Source organism: Prunus avium, chromosome 1 (genome assembly GCF_965620075.1).
Source record: "Prunus avium chromosome 1, drPruAviu1.hap1.1, whole genome shotgun sequence".
In the NCBI taxonomy this organism is placed as follows: domain Eukaryota; kingdom Viridiplantae; phylum Streptophyta; class Magnoliopsida; order Rosales; family Rosaceae; genus Prunus; species Prunus avium.
Genome location: NC_142284.1, coordinates 5,341,172 through 5,358,520, shown reverse-complemented (window position 1 = coordinate 5,358,520; position 17,349 = coordinate 5,341,172). Strand labels below are relative to the sequence as shown.

Here is a 17,349-nt window from a genome sequence, read left to right as displayed (position 1 = left end):
ATAGATCGATGGCCTTGCTATCATCGTGCCCCAAAAGTTGGTTTGCAATCTTCGTGCCCAAGCAAATGTTCTGATGTGAATCCGTCAGGTTGGCTCATATGACTATTAATTCAATTTGATGTCACGATAATTTACTGCAAAACCATTTGTCCTCATGTGATTATGGACCCTAAATATTTTTTTCATACCAATTGCTAATACTTTGTTTTATATGCAGAATTTATTAAACTGTAGTTCCATACCTTTTTAAATTATCTGTCTCTTGTAGTTTGGCAATGCTTTTACAAAATTTGGGAATTGTTCTTTTGCTTTTGTGCTGGCTATAGTTTGTTTGTTCTTTTATTTGGCTGTAGTGTACAAATTAAGTGCCATATAATTAGGTTTAAAAAATAAAGAAGAAGTTAGGAGAAAAAGTTGAGCTCTTCTTAAGCATTTTCCGCATCACTTAAAACCCGTTTGTAAATGTCATACATCAAGATTGTTTAAGATTGTTTTATATGCAGAATTGACTAACACAGTAGGCTGTAGGCTTCGATTTTGAAGGTATAATTCAAACTTTGCATTCTTATTTCTTTGCCCCCACTAACCAATACTTGATCCCATAATGACCCCAGAACCAACATCGGTAACACCATGATTGAGGCTTGTTCCACAACTTCCCCTTAAAGACACCGCTTGAATATAATTGAGAATCAGAATCTCTAGGATCAATGGAAACATAATGATTAACAACTTACTTGTTTTCATTTCTTCATATATACTATATTGACCTGTGCATGCCTTGATTTTATTTGATTTTGTCATTCTATCCGCTAAAATCAATTTTTATATACTCTTTTTCTTGGTTGAATTTTTCAATCTTTTTACCATAATAAAACTTGGGTTATACTTAGTATTATGATTTTGGAATGATAACAATTAAATCATAAGATATCAAATTTGTAATATTAAAAGTTAAGTGTAATGAATTCTTAAGTATAGTAAAAGTTAAGTTTAGTGTAATCATCTTAGACTTATTTAAGGTTGACCCTTCTTAAGAGATTTTTATGCTCTCTCACTGTATTAATTGCCAAGGTATATTATGGAGTTTCGAACTTAAGACCACTGTTATGCAAGTCATGGTCATTTTCCACTATATTAGACCCCGTTGACTACGTCATGTATGTTATTACCTCATTGTGATATGTGAGTGTTTCAAACTGGTTGTCTTTTCTATTTATCCTAGCTAAACCACTTGTATATTAGCGTTTCAAACTGGACCATTGTCATCGTGCAGCAATACTAACAGCGTCTGGTTCTTTCAAACAACGAGAGTAGCTCTTAGATCCACCCTTTTTTATGTGCCAGACATAAATATACAGTGAGTGGCTGTTAAAGGAGGAAGGTCGTACACACGTGATATTTCCCAGCTGCCTCTTGCCGACAATATTGCATTATTAAAGTGCTCTGGTGTACGGAAAAGCTTCGAAATAGGAGACTTTCATCTACCTCATGTTTCATATACAAAAGTTATTAACTCTCTATAAATTTGAACTCCGATTGCGAATGAGTACACAAAAGGATTGTACTCCTTAGTTTAAATAGTTATAAATACTAATACTATAATGATTTTTTAATTCAACATAAATAGTTTATTTTTATAAAAATATATATAATAACTAGCATATTGTTAATAGGGTATAGCTCAGTTGATTGAACTCTTCCACCTACACTCATGTGGGCAGAGATTAGAAACCCCCATGCACCCAATAAATATTTGTGCAAACCCTCCTTCCCCAATTCCTTGTACTAAAAAAAAATAGCATTAATTAAAAATTTAAAATATTCAAAAACAAAAATAAAGAGGCATTAAATTATAAGGAGTCATTATGAGGGAGGTTTCCATATTTTAGAAAATGAATAGGAAATATGATTTGAGTTGTATTTTTCTAATACTCCCTAAAATTTATCTAAGGAGATGACTTAGGCTATCCATTGTAGATGTTGTTCGCCTTTTATCCAGCTAGACTATTTGTCTTTTAGAGGAGAAGACTCGAGTCAAGACTTAAAAGCTCTCTAAGCCAATAAAGCTGGCCATTTTGGTCTGAAAGGAAGCAACTACGAGGGTAGAGAAGAGAGCTGGTGTTTCTCTAATTCCTTTGCTTTTGTTGTTTGTTTTCAAGTTAATGGGAATTAAATACAAGAGAGTTTGGGTGTTGATTAATGTATGTGAAGTGCTTTCTTATGGGTAGCCGAAGAAGAGCAATGAGAGTGTTAAATGGGCATGCATGGAGTCTTGGCTTCAGTTTCTTTGGCCATGAAAATCAAACAGGGAATAGGGCTTCGTTGGAGAAGAAAGAGAGACAACGTTTGCCGAAGAGCAGAAGAAGGAAAGAAGAGAAATTTGTTAAGAGAGATTGCAAAGAAAACGCTCAAGGAAAGTAAGGTTAAACTCAGAATTTTCTTTTTTGGTGAATTTGATAACTAACACTTAGTCTCCCATCTGCATACGTAATTTAATTTCTGGAATTAATAGAAATCTACTGTTTTCCCTTTTCTGTTTGTTTTCATTTAAGTGGAATGGAATCAATTTTTTTCATCAGAAAAATCAGCCTTATATGTAGTTGAGTTTTGATTTACATGTGGGCTCCGTGAGTTTGGTTTTCTTAAGTCACTACAATATATGTGTCAATCTGTGCCTCTTACTCACATTTTTAATTTTTTTTTTAAATTTTATTAAGTTGATCAAACGAATATATAGAATATTTAAAATTATAAATAAATTAATAATAAGAACTTTTTTTTTTATAACTTTATTCACAAAATCAAACTTTCTTTGAATCACTAATCACTATGGAATAAAAGAAAGAGAGGATCTTGCAGACAAAAACAGAAAGTTGATGTTCTTTATCATGGGCTTCTTTGAACGCCTAGGCCCTTATCTCGGCCCAATACTGTCCCATGGTCCATGGGCAATTGTACCAGCCGTAGATTATATTTAAAAATTTAAAAAAAAATTGAAAAAATGTGAGTAAGAGGCACAGATTGACACATATTGTAGTGACCTAATAAAATTCAAAACAAAAATTTATTATTATAGACGATACTAACAAAAATAAGTAAGAAAAATTGTACCATATGGAATAGTACCATACTTTTGTACATTTTGTTTAGCATAGAAAAATTGATGATGCATGAATATCTTTTTGTTCTTAATTGTGATTGTTACTTGTAGTCTTAAATTTCATTTGGAAGTGATTTTGGAAGGATTATAATCACCTATGGAAAGAAGCACCTCCTAGGTACTTCTTCATATAATCACTTTTAAGTGTGATATCCGTAATCTCGTTTGGGATGTGGAATTGTGGATAGCGCGCATTTGTAATTAAAAAATAAAAAATATGAAAACCTAACCCCCTCTCTTCGTACCTAGCTGGAAAACCCTTCCCAGTCGCCGTCACCACAACAACCCCGCACGCCCGTTTCTCTTCCTCTCTCGCCGACCTAAGCTCACAACAGGCGCCGTCGCAGCTCCATGACCGTCTCTCGGGTTCTCAGCCCGAACTTGGAACCTCAGCAAACATTAACAGCCTTCCGGGCTCTACGTCGTCGTGGAAAAGGCTCGACTTGAAAGCCATCTCTGCAATTCCTCTGTTCGTGTACAAAACAGAGGAGAAGGAGGGAAGTTACGAAAATGGGTTATTGGAGATGGAGTGTGTGAGATTTGTTTGAGCCCATTTGAAGACAACATCGTGGGTAGGAATTTGCCCAAATGTGGTAACTGTTTTCATGTGGAGTGCACTGTGCATGGATGGGTTCACACATGAACTGCCCAATTTGCGGCGCTCCGATAGTGACCAGTGCTGATGGTATTGGGATGGGGATGAATACGACGTCGGATCGGGTGGTGGGTGAAGAAGGATTTACGTTGAAAATGATGATCTTGTTCATGTTGGGGTGATGAGAACTGATTCTGAACCCGCATCTTCTTCGTCTTCATCGCTATAAATGGTGGGTTGTTCATTGAAGAGAATGCTGAGCAGAAAGAGCCCAGAAAATAGCAAAGTTTTCCCACCACAAATGCGTACGAAGAGAGGGGGGTTGGGTTTTCATATTTTTAAATTTTTTATTCCACCATGTGGAGAGGTTATAGAATATGTGGGCTCCACAATCTTACATCACCAATTACGTTTTGGCCAGCTCGCGAGATACCCCTGCCATGTCATAAATTCTAGAGTCATTTTTTTTTAATCGAAAGTTCTAGGAATCTGGGATGTAAAAACAGTCTAATTAAGGCTTTGACCAAGTTGGAGTTAGAGTTGGAAATAGCCACGAAAAGACATTTTGATTAAAATATTATGGGGCGGTTTGCTTGGTGAATACCACCAACGCTGAGGTGGTATTCAAAATATTCTGAGGTGGTTTGCGCGGTGCGTCCCACCAACGCTCAAAGCTACGGCACGTAGAAATAACACAAAACCCCAGAGCCTTGCCAACTTCATATCCTTGAGCAGATCTCTCAAATCCAAAGCTACGCTGAAACTTGAAGAAATCAACGAAACATTACAGTTCTACTGGGCGAGTGCAAGTACAACTGCTATATTCATTTCTCTTTATGACAGATTAGATAAAGATCGAGAAGAACATGAACTCACCGGCGGTCTTGCCTTCTCACCAACAAAACGACTTGGAGGCCGGAACTTATAAGGATGCTCCCATTCAGCGCATCAACCGTTGGAGGGTACGTACCTATATATATTTTACTAATATTTTTATAATAAAGGACTATGTTTTTAGTAATGTTGCTTTCTCTCTCCAAGTATATGGCTATGTTAATGTCTACCTCTTTGCGCCCTGCATCGGGGAGTTTAGGGTTTGCTGAAAAAGGATGTTCTGTTGTTTTGTTTTCGGGTTGCCAAAATTGTGATGTGTAGCTTTGATAATCTCCCATGGATGTTACTTATTGTTAGTTGAAGGAAATCTTCTCTATTTGAGCTTTTTCTAAACTATTTCTGTTTCCTTGCAGCAAGCAAGGATTCTGTTATGTGCTTCTCGTCCATTTTTGCATATCTTATGCTTGTTGAAAAGGGAAGGAGAGCATGCTTCAAGCGAAGTCCATGCACATGCTGCTGTACGAGTAATTGTTGTGAAATTAATGTGTCTTAACATGTTCTTGTTGTCTTCTATTGACGTATTATATTTTCTTCTTCTTTTCGTTTATTAGGCTGAACACGCTTTTCATTTGTCATAACTTCTTTTTGCATGTAGCTCGATGTTTCACTCACTAGTTCTTTTTGTGTGTCACATACGTTCTTTTTGTGCGTATAGCTTGGTGCTTCAATCATTTCAAGAATCAATTCTTTTTATTTATATATTTGCCTAATTTATCTATATGCCATGCGGATTAATTATAACCGAAATCCAAAAGAATAATGCTAGCTTGGCTCCTTGAATCTAATTAGATGTCATTCAAGCCAATCATAATTTTGCACATGTACACGAGTGTGATTGCTTATTAAGAATGAAATGAACACGTATGCCTAATTGTGATTGACTTGTAAAAAGAAATAGGGCCGGAAAGTAAGTGTCTTCTTTATGTCCGGTATCTAATTTCTTAACACATGTCCATTAACTTAACATCAGCATAACACTGCTAATTAAAACAAAATAAAAAAAATAAAAAACTGAAAATTAAAGGGAAAAACAAAAACCTAGCACTAGTTGCCGTGAGAGCCTACCACAAATGATAACAAAGATGAATTTCAGAAGAAGTAGATGACCAATTCTTGATTTTCATTCAATAGTATTTGATTACACAAAGTCATGATCTCTTATACACGATGCATTACAGCGTAGCAGCTGTTTAACTAACTCTAAGTTGTTCATGTGTGGGTGGGAAATATCAACGATGTCCTCTACTCATATTCTAACATGATTGATGATAGTATTCTAGTAATTTCTCCAAATAAGAATTATATACTTAGCTATTAGTTTTGTAATTGACTTGTTTCTTCTGGTTGTCAGTGAATATTCCAGATATACGAACCAGTACTACTGGTGATTTTGGAATTGGACGAGAGGAACTTGTTGCCTTAACTAAGAATGATGATGTTGGTGGCCTGGAACAATATGGGGGGGCAAGTCCAACACATAACATCATCTTTTATCTTATGGTTGATATTAACTGTCACTAATTATATCCTTCTTTTACATCAGATTCAAGGCTTAGAATGCTTGTTGAAAACGAATTTAGAGGACGGGATTAATGGGGAAGATGCTGATGTGGTGAAACGGAAAAGTTTTTTCGGAGCAAACACATATCCTGCGGAAAAATCAAAAAGCTTCTTGGTTAGTGTCGTTACAATTGTGAAATTTGAAAGAAGGATGGATTTAATTAATACACCTTTAATTAAGTGCTCTTACTGTTTATATTTTACCACATCAACTTTGTTTGTCTTGTAGACGTGTCTTTGGGAAGCATGTCATCAAGATATTTCTCTGATCATTTTCATAGTAGTTGCAGTGGCTTCTTCAGTGATGGGTCTAGTGACAAAGGTGAGCCTCGATCGGCCATACTTCCAAGTATTTTCATGACAGTAGGATGTTAATATAAAGAAAAATCGGAATTAGCTCTTTTTGTTTTTTTGGTTCGACAAGAAATCACTATTACAGAGAGGATCCTAAACCCTAGAGGATCCTCAGATACTCTTGTTTATGTGAAAAGTAAAGAAGAAGGAAAATTACAAAACCAAATACATGAATCACCCGTAACTATATTGGTAACTATATTGGCCGCTTGATAAATATGATATAGAGTAGAATTGGAGAGATGAGAGAGAATTGCAATTGGCTGTCTGTACGTATATCTTTCTTTTGTTGACTAGATCGTAATTGGTTTGAATAGGACTAGATCCCTTCTTGTCAACTTCCAATCAAAGTATCAAAACCTTATTTAAAAAAAAAAAAAAGAGGTAGAATCCTTAGAAATCTGACGGACCATTAGAAAGAATATTAAAGTAATTTGCTAAATATCAAAATCACATTGGTTTTAAGGAGGAGCTTCTCCTCAATTTTTAGGAACCTAACATTTTCCCCATTAGAATGAATTGTCAACAATAGCCAAAATTCGGAGTGAATGCAAATTGATCAATTGGGTAATCTCAGGGTTTTTAATTATATTTTAGTTGTTTTGACAACAATAATTTATTTATGAGGTTCTGTGTCATGTTAATTGCAGGGTACAAGGTTCGGATACTGGGAAGAGGGAGGTAACGTAGCCGTTGTGGTTATGGTGAACATTATTGTGAAAGGTAGTTAACCTGGTGTGATGTGATACAAATAGGAGTGTATTTCCATTTAACCAAATAGAAAAAACAATAGGAAGCTGATTTTCCCACTTAAACAGAATAGGAAATTCTGCACATCTATTCTAATAGAGCAAAAAGTGATGTGCAGCTCGTGTGCATATATAAAGCAAAAACTCTTGAGGTTAAATTTTCAAATAACTTAAATGAAAACAAAAGCCAAGATTTTGAATAAATGAAAAGAAAAATTGTATATGTGGGAACACCGGTATAGATAAAGTCTAATTATTTATGGATTTTGTAGTTTGCATCTCTCTCTCTCTCTTTTTTGTTTTGTTTTTTTCTTTTGGGGTCAAGTGTTGAATTTCTTTTGGGCCTGCAGCAATTTGCAAATACAGCCAATCTCTGATCCACAATGTAAAGGAGGAAGGGAGGAATATGAAGGTATGCATGTTTCAATACCGTATAAATATATCTATTGGACCTTTAAATATAAGGAGTTATCCTCCTATCCAATCCGATCTTAGTCAAAAAACGAGCCCTAACTGTTTAAACATTTGGATCTCGTACCTAATTATGCAGGTTGTTGTTAGAGGTGGTAAACAAGTTGAGGTTTCAATATGTGATATTGTTGTTGGCGATGTTATTCCCCTTAACATTGGTGACCAGGTATGTGGCAATGTTGCTGTCTCCATTCACAAGTCCATATTTTTCATATCTGCAAAATATATTAATTATGTTACTTTGATTGCATATCCACAGGTCCCTGCTTATGGTATTTTAATCACTGCTCAATCACTCTCCATAGATACCTCACGTGTGAATGGAGACAACAACATTGTAAGCTTTCATGCTTCTTCTGGAGCCTCTCGTTTAAAGCCTGGCTCGGAAATAGCGGATGGGAGTGGCACCATGCTGGTAAAGTTGATATATATATTACATATGTGTTGGTATTTTTGTTCTTTTTCATCTCCTATATAAATAAAGGCTTTTTTTTTAAATCACAAATAGTCCTTCAGGTTTACGAAATTGTCACGAATCCTCCTTAAGGATTATTAATGTTACAAAAACAAACCTCAAGGACCATTCATGATAATTTCATAAACCTTTGGGACCATTTGTGATAAAAAACCATAAATAAATTTAAAAAATCAGAAAAAGGAATGAAACTTTCATCATATATATTGTTCCTTCAGGTTACGAGTGTTGGGATATGTACTAAATCGGAACTTTCACAAGACATTGGTAACAAAACAACATTGGAGGTCAGCCCATCAACTAGTACATAGAGAATCACAATTTAATTTCCTACATATATAAATATATATATATATATATATATATATATATATATGTATGTATGTAGATATTATCTTAAGGATACATAATTGAATCTTCATAGGAGGTCTTGAACGAGGTTGCTACTTCCATTGGTAATGTTGGACTTGCAGCAGCTTTTATTGTCATGATGGTCCTTTTGCTCAGGTAATAATTATTCAAAGAATCTTCAATCTTTGCTGGATACATTCTTACCATCACAAGGATCAATAATATTAAATCACTCTCATTCATAGATACTCACTAGGTTGGATGGTAACGATGTAGAGATCCTCACTAGTCCCGACCTACGTATTGTCCGTCTTTCCTAGAATGTTAGGGTTTTTTGTTTTTGTTTTTTTCCATTTTCCCGGACGCACGGTCCCAAATGACACCACCATTATTCAACCAATCATTGTTATTATCACAATAACATTTGTGCAGGTGGTTCATGTATTTGGTTTTGATATTCGGGGTCAAGACTAAACCTCGAGACGTCATAGAAGAAGTCAATCAAATTATAATCATTGCTGTATGTGTCTATGCCTCCTCCATGTTTATTTAGCGTAATTAATTAATTGAATACTTTTGATTTCACCCTCACATCCGGATATTTTAGTTTAATATTGCAGTGGCTGCTGTACCTCAAGGACTTCCCTTAGCTGTTACCTTAACGTAAGTCTGCCCAACGTTAACATTCAGCTGTTCCCTTAGTTTTTGTCATATGTATTCATCTTTCTGGACTTCACAACATTTCTTTTTTGCCTTAATTTCCTTCTCTTTGACTGGCACAGCATTTTCAGCGCAACAAAAAGAATGGTGGCAGATAACGCATTTGTATGTGAAATTGCTTATAATTATTTTGCATTTTATGCTGCCTTTTCATATATCTGGATGGAACTCAAAATGTAGGTACGGAGGCCATTTGCTTGTGTAACCATGGCCGTTGTTAAAAATATCCTATGTGACAAGACTGTATTGACTTTGAACGAGGTACGGTTTCTCGTATTCTCTTTCTTTTTGCTTTTGGGTACCATTGTAGATCTTTATTATTTTCTTTACAAAATTAATTTCATTTGTATAAGTTTTTTTAGCCTATGTACTCAACGAAATGCAGGATCGTTGTCAACCAGGGGTCAAGGAGTGGGTGCAACTATGCCAAAGGGATGGCGTTAAGGTATTTTTACATCTGCATCCACTTCAATTTAATACATGATCAGTGCAATGTTCACCGAAATTGGGTCAACCTTGAATATTTTACTTCCCATATCTTGAGCTGTAGGTACGCATGGTTACTCGTGACAATCTTCAAACTGCGAAAGCAATTGGTTTGGAATGCGGCATACTTGATTCTGATGCAGACGCTACTATGCCAAATCATCTCTTTGACGGAAGAGAGTTTGGGGAACTGACTGATGATAGGCAAAGACAAGAATGTGCTAAGAGGATTAAGGTATTCTTGATTTAGAATGTACTTCTCTACTGATCATAGGAATTTTGATGTCAGCGAGAATTTTTATTAATAAGAACTAGAAAATAGTTACTAGTTCGGTGGTATTTCTTTTCACTTTATTGGAAGATATTACAGGCCTAGGTTCGAATATAATTACTAGTTTGGTAGTATTTATTTTCACTTTGTTGGAAGATGTTACGTACAGGCCTAGGTTCGAATCCCCCTCCCCAAATAAAAACAATATCAGACTCAACTTTCGATTATTATGTAGGTCATGGCATGGTGTTCCCCCGATGTCAAGCTTTTGTTTGTGCAAGCACTGAAGCAAAGCGGAGAGATGGTTGCTGTCACTGGATATGTCACCGAAGATGCTCATGCACTACAACAGGTTTGAGAACCTTTTTATTTCTTATTTTTTGGTTGGCTCTTCCCTCCCTCCCCAAGTGATCTTGCGTTTTAATGGTTTTTGCTTGGATTTTCGGTTACTTTTGATCTTGCCTAGGCGGACATTGGTCTTGCTATGGATATCCGAGGGACTGAAGTTGCTAAAGAGAGTTCGGATATAATTATCTTGGATGACAGTTTTGCTACGTGTGTAAAGGTTTGTTTTTGTAAGATAGATCCCAACATAATCTTGTCATATGCTTGAACTGAAATTGTTTTAATTTTGTTGTCAATTGAAAATAGTTAATGCTGATCATTATATAACATTGGAATTGGTTTAATGGATGTAGGCTTTTAAATGGGGCCGATCAGTACATGCAAATATTATCAAGTTTATGCAGTTGCAGCTTACAGTCAATGTTGTAGCACTAACTACCAATTTTATGGCGGCAGTTTTCTATGGACATGTCCCATTAAATGCTGTTCAGGTAAGTCTCTCTCTCTCTGTTTTGCTGCTCCCTTTCTCTCTACTTGTTACTAGAAGAATTGCAGTTGTGATTTAGGATCAGGTTGTTCAATTATTAAGTCTTTAGGTGAGGATGCACCTAATTAAGGATTCTTTTCTGCTTGTGCTCTGTACAGGTTCTCTGGGTGAACCTAATCATAGTAGCTCTTGTACCACTATCATTGGTTACTAAACCTCCAGCAGATGAACTGATGCTGGGACATCTTGTCAAACCCGGGTAACATTTCTTTGATGATGGACATATCTGATTAATTTATAAATACCTAACCATGAAATTTTCATGATCCATGGTGATGACCTTCACTTCTGCTGACATAGTTATGTTCTGTTAGTTCTTATTTTGATCAAAATGCTTACTTCCAGTAGGCCCATATCTCTTGAATTTTGAGGTTGCTAGCTAGTTAAACCAAATTGTTGGCTGGCATAAATTTGATGTTCTAATGGGACAATGTTTTACAGACAACCTCTTAAAAGATATGTAAAGTGGAAGAGACTGGTTTTTCAGGTAAATGGATGTTTTCTCTTGATTTCATGCTACCCAAAAGTAGTATTAGATCAATCCATGTAGTTTTCTTACATATATTTTTCGCATTCCAGTTGTCTTCCTCATAATTTGTCATTCTAAATTTGGTTTGGAAATTTCAGGGCATGTACCAAATTGTTGCCATTCTTATCATCAATTTTCAAGGACGGAGTTTACTGAAAAGTTATAACCGCGGTCATGCCATCAAAGTAAAGAACACAATGATATTTAACACATTTGTTGTTTGTCAAGTAAGTTAATTAGTCTTAACTCATCAATCATAAGAAAATAGTTTTACTAGGATCCCAGCAATATGAGATGATTAATTAGCTTCCCCGTTTTGTCTAGCATGTGAAATGACAAAGTTGATATGGCTGTTTCAATTGAATAGTTAGTTTTGGTCTAAAGTTCGAGCATGATTTTTCATTAATTAGCGCACTTGGAAACATACCTAGCTATTAGTGTAGTCCTCCTACTTCTCTTCCCAATCCTGGAATAAGTTCAAAGTTCGAATCGCGTTTCTCCTGTCTTATCAAAAGAAGAAAAGAGCCATAGCCCTTCATGTGCCCTTCCAGATTTGAATGAGATTATGTTACATTATGATTTCAATGAATCTGAATTTTTCAAATGATAGATTATCCATCAAGTGGAAGCTCGAAAGAAGGGTATATTATCGAAGCCTAAGAAGTGGATTACTTCAAACTATCTCTTTATGGGAATAGCGGGAACAATTCTCGTAAGTCAGGTTAGAAATATTTAGTTTGTTTTCTTCTTTTTTTGTTTGTTTTTGTTTTTCCTTTCTGGTCACTTGTCGTCTTGACGAATTTTGCATTTGATGACACTTAGTTTTCTGTGTTCTTCAGTTTATCGTCATTGAGTTTCTAGGGAAAGCGTTCTCCACAGTGGCGCTTAACCAGAAAGAGTGGCAGTTTTCCCTCACTCTTGGGTTTGCCGAGTAAGTTCTATGATTTTGGCATGTAGTATAACAAGTTGAACACTCGATAATCTTCTGTTGGTCGTTGACAAAAATCTCTATCTCTTGCAGAATGCTTTTTGCGATAATTTTATTCGTAAAGTACTTGACACACAGGAACTAGCAAAGCAGTTCAACTCAGACAGCATTTGATGAACTAGCAAAGCAGTTCAACTCATACAGCATTCCAACACAAGCAACCGCAAAAGGATCAGGAAGGTCAAACGGGCGAGAGATACCGTATACTCAACACACATACGCTTTTCTAATTTAGAATGCTTTAATTGTTCTGTTTGTTTCCTAACTAGAGAACCTGGTTTACGGTCAATTAGGTTGATTAGTTTAATTCATTCGTTTCTTCTCGGACACAAAAGAGGTTCATTTTGTTACTTGATTTAAAGTCAGCGTATGCAAACGCTATCATTTGCTCAACTTTCCTATAATATTCCATGTCAGTATCATGCCCCAGACCAAGGGTGTGTAAAAAATAAAAGGGAGCTTCACTATGCTCAATATAGGGGCCCAGTGGCGAAGCTAGGATTTCACATTAGAGGGAGCCATTCACAAAATTTTAAAAAATTATTAGAGGGTTCTTGTTTTATTCAGTCGTTCAAGCGCTAACCGGTTAATTAGTTAATGCTACATTAACTATTCATTTTGGCCCATTTCATACTATCATTTCATATTGATTAATAATATATTCATTCATTACAATAATATAATTGTTCTGAATTTCAAATTTAAAAATAATTGAAGATTAATCTCATCATCTACACTATTCAAACTCAAAAGACATACAACAAATGTTCATAAATCCCAAAGTTAAACAAAAGAGGAAGAACTGATTGTGACCCAAGACGTTCTCAACTCTCTCTCCCAGCGCTTGACTAACCTAGGAAAAACCCACCCGTAGCTTTATCATCAAGGAGGAGAACCCCTCTCCTGTCCTCTCAATGTCCTCCTTTCTCTTCTCCTCTTCTCTCAACCTTCTCTTCTCTCCTCTCTCTTCCCTCTACCAGTGCTCAACCATTCCCACCATTCCCACCATTCCCTCTCTCTTTGCATTCTTTGGTGATTTCTCCCCACTCTTATGGGAGGATCTGAGGTTATACGTCTCATTTTAGTATGTGTTCCCAATTCTCCATCAACCTCTCTCTAAACCTAATTTTTTCCTACCATCTTCCATCTACCCCTTGGATTCTCTTTCTCCCTTTTCGATCTGGCCTTTCCTACGGGTTGTAGCAACTAATCCAAAACGCGATTTCTCGAGTCCCGATCCCAACGTGTATTGTAACATCCCGACCCAAAATATTATTAAGTTTGGATTTTAATTAAATTAAAATTTGGAATTTCCAATTTTGCCTTTGAAGTGGGGGCAAAAAGGTCAATTTTTTATCCGGAGAGAGTTTGGGGCAGCAAGTGGTGTTTTTAGGAAGATGGTACTGAGCCGAGTCCGTAGACACGCGGTAGGCTCGATTCGGATTTGAAACGAAGAAGTTATGGTCGAAAAACCATTAAGGGCCTAATTGGAAATTTTCAGAATTTCATTTTAATAAAATCAGATTTTTCAGATTTTATTTCTCTCATTTCTCTTTCTCTCTCCCGTGAGTCTCTCTCTCTCCCCGACCCCGTCGCTCTCCCTTCCTCCCTCTGCAACTCAGGCCACCGGCCACGGCAGCGCACGAGACCGGACTCGATCGAACCGCCACCTCCTCCTCTCTCTTCCCCGGCCAGCACCGCACCTGGAGTCGTCGACAGCCGCCGGAAATCGCAGAAAACAGGCCGGAAAATCGTGGAACTTCAACACCTTCGTTCTCCTTCGTTTCTCAACCAAATTGGACGAGTGAGGTATGAAATTTCATCTATTTTTCATGCTCTAGCTGCCTGTTGGATAGGTTTCCCGAAATTTTGAGAGTTTACAAGTTAAATTTCGAAGTTTAGCTACAGCCGGTTTTCAGTCGAAATTTCCGGCCACTTCCGGCCATTTTCTGGTCTTCACCCAAGAAGAAAAGTGGTTCCAAATTAGGTGTATTACCTAGGTTAGGAGTTTGGAGCCAAAATACTAAGTTTTTCCGGTCACCGGAATTGTGATTAAGCCACCCACGCGCGGCAGCGCGTGGGGCGGCGCGTGGGCAGTCCGGCAGAGGTCATACTTTATCCTAGAATGATCCTTGTGTTGTCACGAGCGCGTAGGAGTTTACGGATCTCAATTTGGATATCGTATGGACCTCGAACAAATTTTACCTAATATGTGATTTTCGGGTTTGATGTGTTTGGACCGTTGGATCAAATCCAATTTCACGTATGTTGTTCCTGGTATTCCTAGGGTCGTATAGGAATTCGCGGATCACGAATCGGAGTCCCGGATGTTCCGATTCATTAATTTAAAGTTTTGACCGTCCGGTTGACCGGGTGTCTTCCGAGACTTTTCCAGCGCTTGAAACCCTGAGTTTGGACCTTAGGGACGTCTCGTTCCTAGTACTTAAGGGAAACCCGGGAAATTAGGATTTTTCTTTAAAGTCTTATTTTTGAAGAGTTGGATTTTTATTATCGTGTTCCTATTTTGAAATAGGTGATCCGACTCCGCCTTCACAGCAGGCAGGACCCTCTCAGGGTCACGCAGCTTGGGACTACTTGTGAGTGGACTTTGTTTTCAATAAATTGCATGATTTTTATATTGAAAGTTCTATGCATAAGGATTTAAAGGTTTATGGAAGTTTACCTAATACTTAAAGTGGAACGATTATTTTGTTAAAGAAATTGGAATATATTTGGGTTTTGGATATATTCAAGTATCTCGAATTTTATGTATATGCTATTTTGGGATAGTATTATTTTTGTTGAGTATTTGTGGGGGGTACTTGAGAAATGGTATTGAGGCATGGAAAGATGCGAGAGTAGAAAGTCAGTTTGGAGTGCTATATGCACTACCCTGTGTACCTCCCCTGGATTCGGAATGTGATTATGGAAATGTGAAATATTTGGAAATGTAAGTAGCCGGGGCATCCTTGACGGGATGTTGACCGTAGACCCTTGATTGGGTAGTCTGCGCGCGTAGGACGGTTCCAGGCGTACGGGTCTTGATTCTTCGTCCGTACGTGCTGGGTTAGAGTATCAGTCCCCTAGTTGGACGACTCATCCCTAGCCACATGGACGTTTGAGGGCCGGATAAGTGTGAGCTAGTCAAACAATCCCCTGTTGGATTGTTTCCCCGGTACAATTAGGTGTGTCATATACCTATACTATATCTCTATTATATACTTATATATTTATATATAACTATACATTTGTTCTTGCTTTTGAGCGAGGATACTTCCCCGCTCGTCGTGCTAGTGGGCACGTGTTTCGAGAGTTTGTCTTGAGATTTTTATATGGAAAGGATTGGATGGGTTGATTTGATAGTTTCACTGGATTTCGGATTTAGCTCGGGTTGGAGCAAATTACATATATGTATGATTATGTTGGATTTAATGCATTGGTTTCATGCATGGTTTTCTAACGGTGGGGTTATATTACTTTGGTTTAAATGGAACTAAACTTTGTTTTGTCCACTCACAATTTTCTGTTTTGCGCCCCACAGCCAGTAGTGACTGGAACGAGCCGCAGTGCCGTATTTTGTGCTTCTGTTTTCACGAGCTTCAGCACTTGAGCCTTCTCAGGGCCTCTGTGCTATGTAAAATCGTTAAACTTCCTTCCTACTTGTAACTTTCTTTGAATTCTGTTAGATGCTCTGTTATTGCCCAGTTAGAATTTGGTATTTTGAGGCCGGAGGCCATGGTTTGTAACACTAAGCTTTGTGTATTATGCGCTGGCTGTTGGGTTGTTTTTAACTGTGTTTTGACAGGTTGAATTTTTTGGGATTTGTCCTGTTTACAGGGGAGACTCTACCAAAATTTTTGGTGGAAAGTCTCGGTTTTTAGTAAGTGGGCCCGGCATCTGCGGTATGCCGGATTTTTAGGCGGGATCCGACCCGGTTTTCGAGGAAATCCGGGGCGGGTCCTGTCATGTATAGAGCTCTTGCTCTGGTGCCTGCACCACCACCTTCCACTCTCTTGAATTTCTTTGGGCTTCAGGTTTTGATTTCCCTTTGTCTTGCTTTGATTGGTTGTTGCATTATTTGTAGGGCATAGGCAGGTTCAAGCTTGGTGGAGTTGATGATTCATGGGTGGAATGTCATTGAGTTGATGTGGTTGTGGTTTAGGCAACTTGTGGTCTTGGTGACAGATTTGTGGGTCTTTTGTGTGCAACTATGCTGTTTTGTGCGGTGGCGGTGTCTCTTCTCACTTTTGGCCTTGATGGTGCAATCCTAGTCCTCTTGGAAACGGTGACGACTTTTATTTGCTTAGGCTAGGGTTTACGAGAGCTTTGGGTGTGAACTGGGTTGTGTGCTTATTTTAGGGCTCTGATTGTATTTGAGGTGGGCCATTGGATTATGTTTGTTGTATTGTCTAGAGCTTTTTTTCGTTGTGTTGGGTTCACGAACTCTATTCTAGACTTGGTTTAAGTTTAGATATTCCTTCCTAGTTGTGTTACATTTCTATTGTGCCATTGGTTGGTGCTTTGTACACTTGCCTATTTGACGTTTTATCAAATGCAATTCCGACAACAAAAAAAAACAAAAGAGGAAGAGAAAGATTTTTTAAACATCACAAGGAAAAACAAGCTACAAGGCGGAGAAATCAAAACAAAAGCACAACAACCAACAAGATGCACAATGTAAAGGAGGAAGGGAGGAATATGTATTTGAAGGTATGCATGTTTCAATGGTACCACGGTAAATGGAGAATGACAATTCAATGTTTATATATATATGTTTTCGAGCCTCTGCATTTAAATAGTGCACTAAATATTGATCATTATAATAATCTAACGACTTAAAATATGACATAA

At 37.3% G+C, this 17,349-nt stretch overlaps 1 protein-coding gene, 1 long non-coding RNA gene and 1 pseudogene across 7 annotated transcripts; all 3 read left to right on the top strand.

Moving 5' to 3' along the window:
- The first annotated feature begins 1,987 nt into the window (after window positions 1-1,987).
- Window positions 1,988-4,230, top strand: LOC110758354 (uncharacterized; annotated as a pseudogene). Its single transcript, XR_015835315.1, has 2 exons — window positions 1,988-2,420; window positions 3,413-4,230. The product of XR_015835315.1 is annotated as an uncharacterized LOC110758354 (transcript).
- On the top strand, window positions 2,419-12,891 carry LOC110758353 (calcium-transporting ATPase 8, plasma membrane-type-like). Of its 4 annotated transcripts, none has more exons than XM_021960187.2 (26): window positions 2,419-4,720; window positions 5,006-5,110; window positions 6,004-6,116; window positions 6,196-6,327; window positions 6,442-6,534; window positions 7,217-7,289; window positions 7,666-7,727; window positions 7,866-7,952; window positions 8,046-8,201; window positions 8,480-8,548; window positions 8,686-8,768; window positions 9,045-9,132; window positions 9,220-9,275; window positions 9,395-9,437; window positions 9,513-9,593; window positions 9,718-9,777; window positions 9,883-10,053; window positions 10,325-10,441; window positions 10,556-10,654; window positions 10,788-10,925; window positions 11,080-11,180; window positions 11,423-11,468; window positions 11,609-11,737; window positions 12,121-12,231; window positions 12,350-12,441; window positions 12,532-12,891. In XM_021960187.2, the coding sequence occupies exons 2-26, from the start codon at window positions 5,023-5,025 to the stop codon at window positions 12,581-12,583; spliced, it is 2,340 nt and encodes a 779-aa protein (XP_021815879.1). In that variant the 5' UTR covers window positions 2,419-4,720; window positions 5,006-5,022; the 3' UTR covers window positions 12,584-12,891. The 4 variants fall into 4 exon arrangements, with proteins under 4 accessions (XP_021815879.1, XP_021815881.1, XP_021815880.1 ...); XM_021960189.2 differs by having other exon boundaries at window positions 5,006-5,116; window positions 11,609-11,695; XM_021960188.2 differs by having other exon boundaries at window positions 5,006-5,116; window positions 12,121-12,222.
- Window positions 12,892-14,033: 1,142 nt separating this feature from the next.
- Window positions 14,034-16,951, top strand: LOC110758355 (uncharacterized). Of its 2 annotated transcripts, none has more exons than XR_002526933.2 (3): window positions 14,034-14,307; window positions 15,032-15,095; window positions 16,583-16,951. It is a non-coding gene; the product is annotated as an uncharacterized LOC110758355 (long non-coding RNA). The 2 variants fall into 2 exon arrangements; XR_002526932.2 differs by having other exon boundaries at window positions 16,040-16,951.
- Window positions 16,952-17,349: the final 398 nt, after the last annotated feature.

Excerpts from the sequence above, each read along its gene's own strand:
- LOC110758353 (XM_021960186.2), top strand. The coding sequence starts at position 5,023 with ATGTGCTTCTCGTCCATTTTTGCATATCTTATGCTTGTTGAAAAGGGA. Across the intron at positions 6,328-6,441 it reads AAAAATCAAAAAGCTTCTTG|ACGTGTCTTTGGGAAGCATG; the intron begins GTTAGTGTCGTT and ends TTTGTCTTGTAG. Across the intron at positions 10,442-10,555 it reads ATGCTCATGCACTACAACAG|GCGGACATTGGTCTTGCTAT; the intron begins GTTTGAGAACCT and ends GATCTTGCCTAG.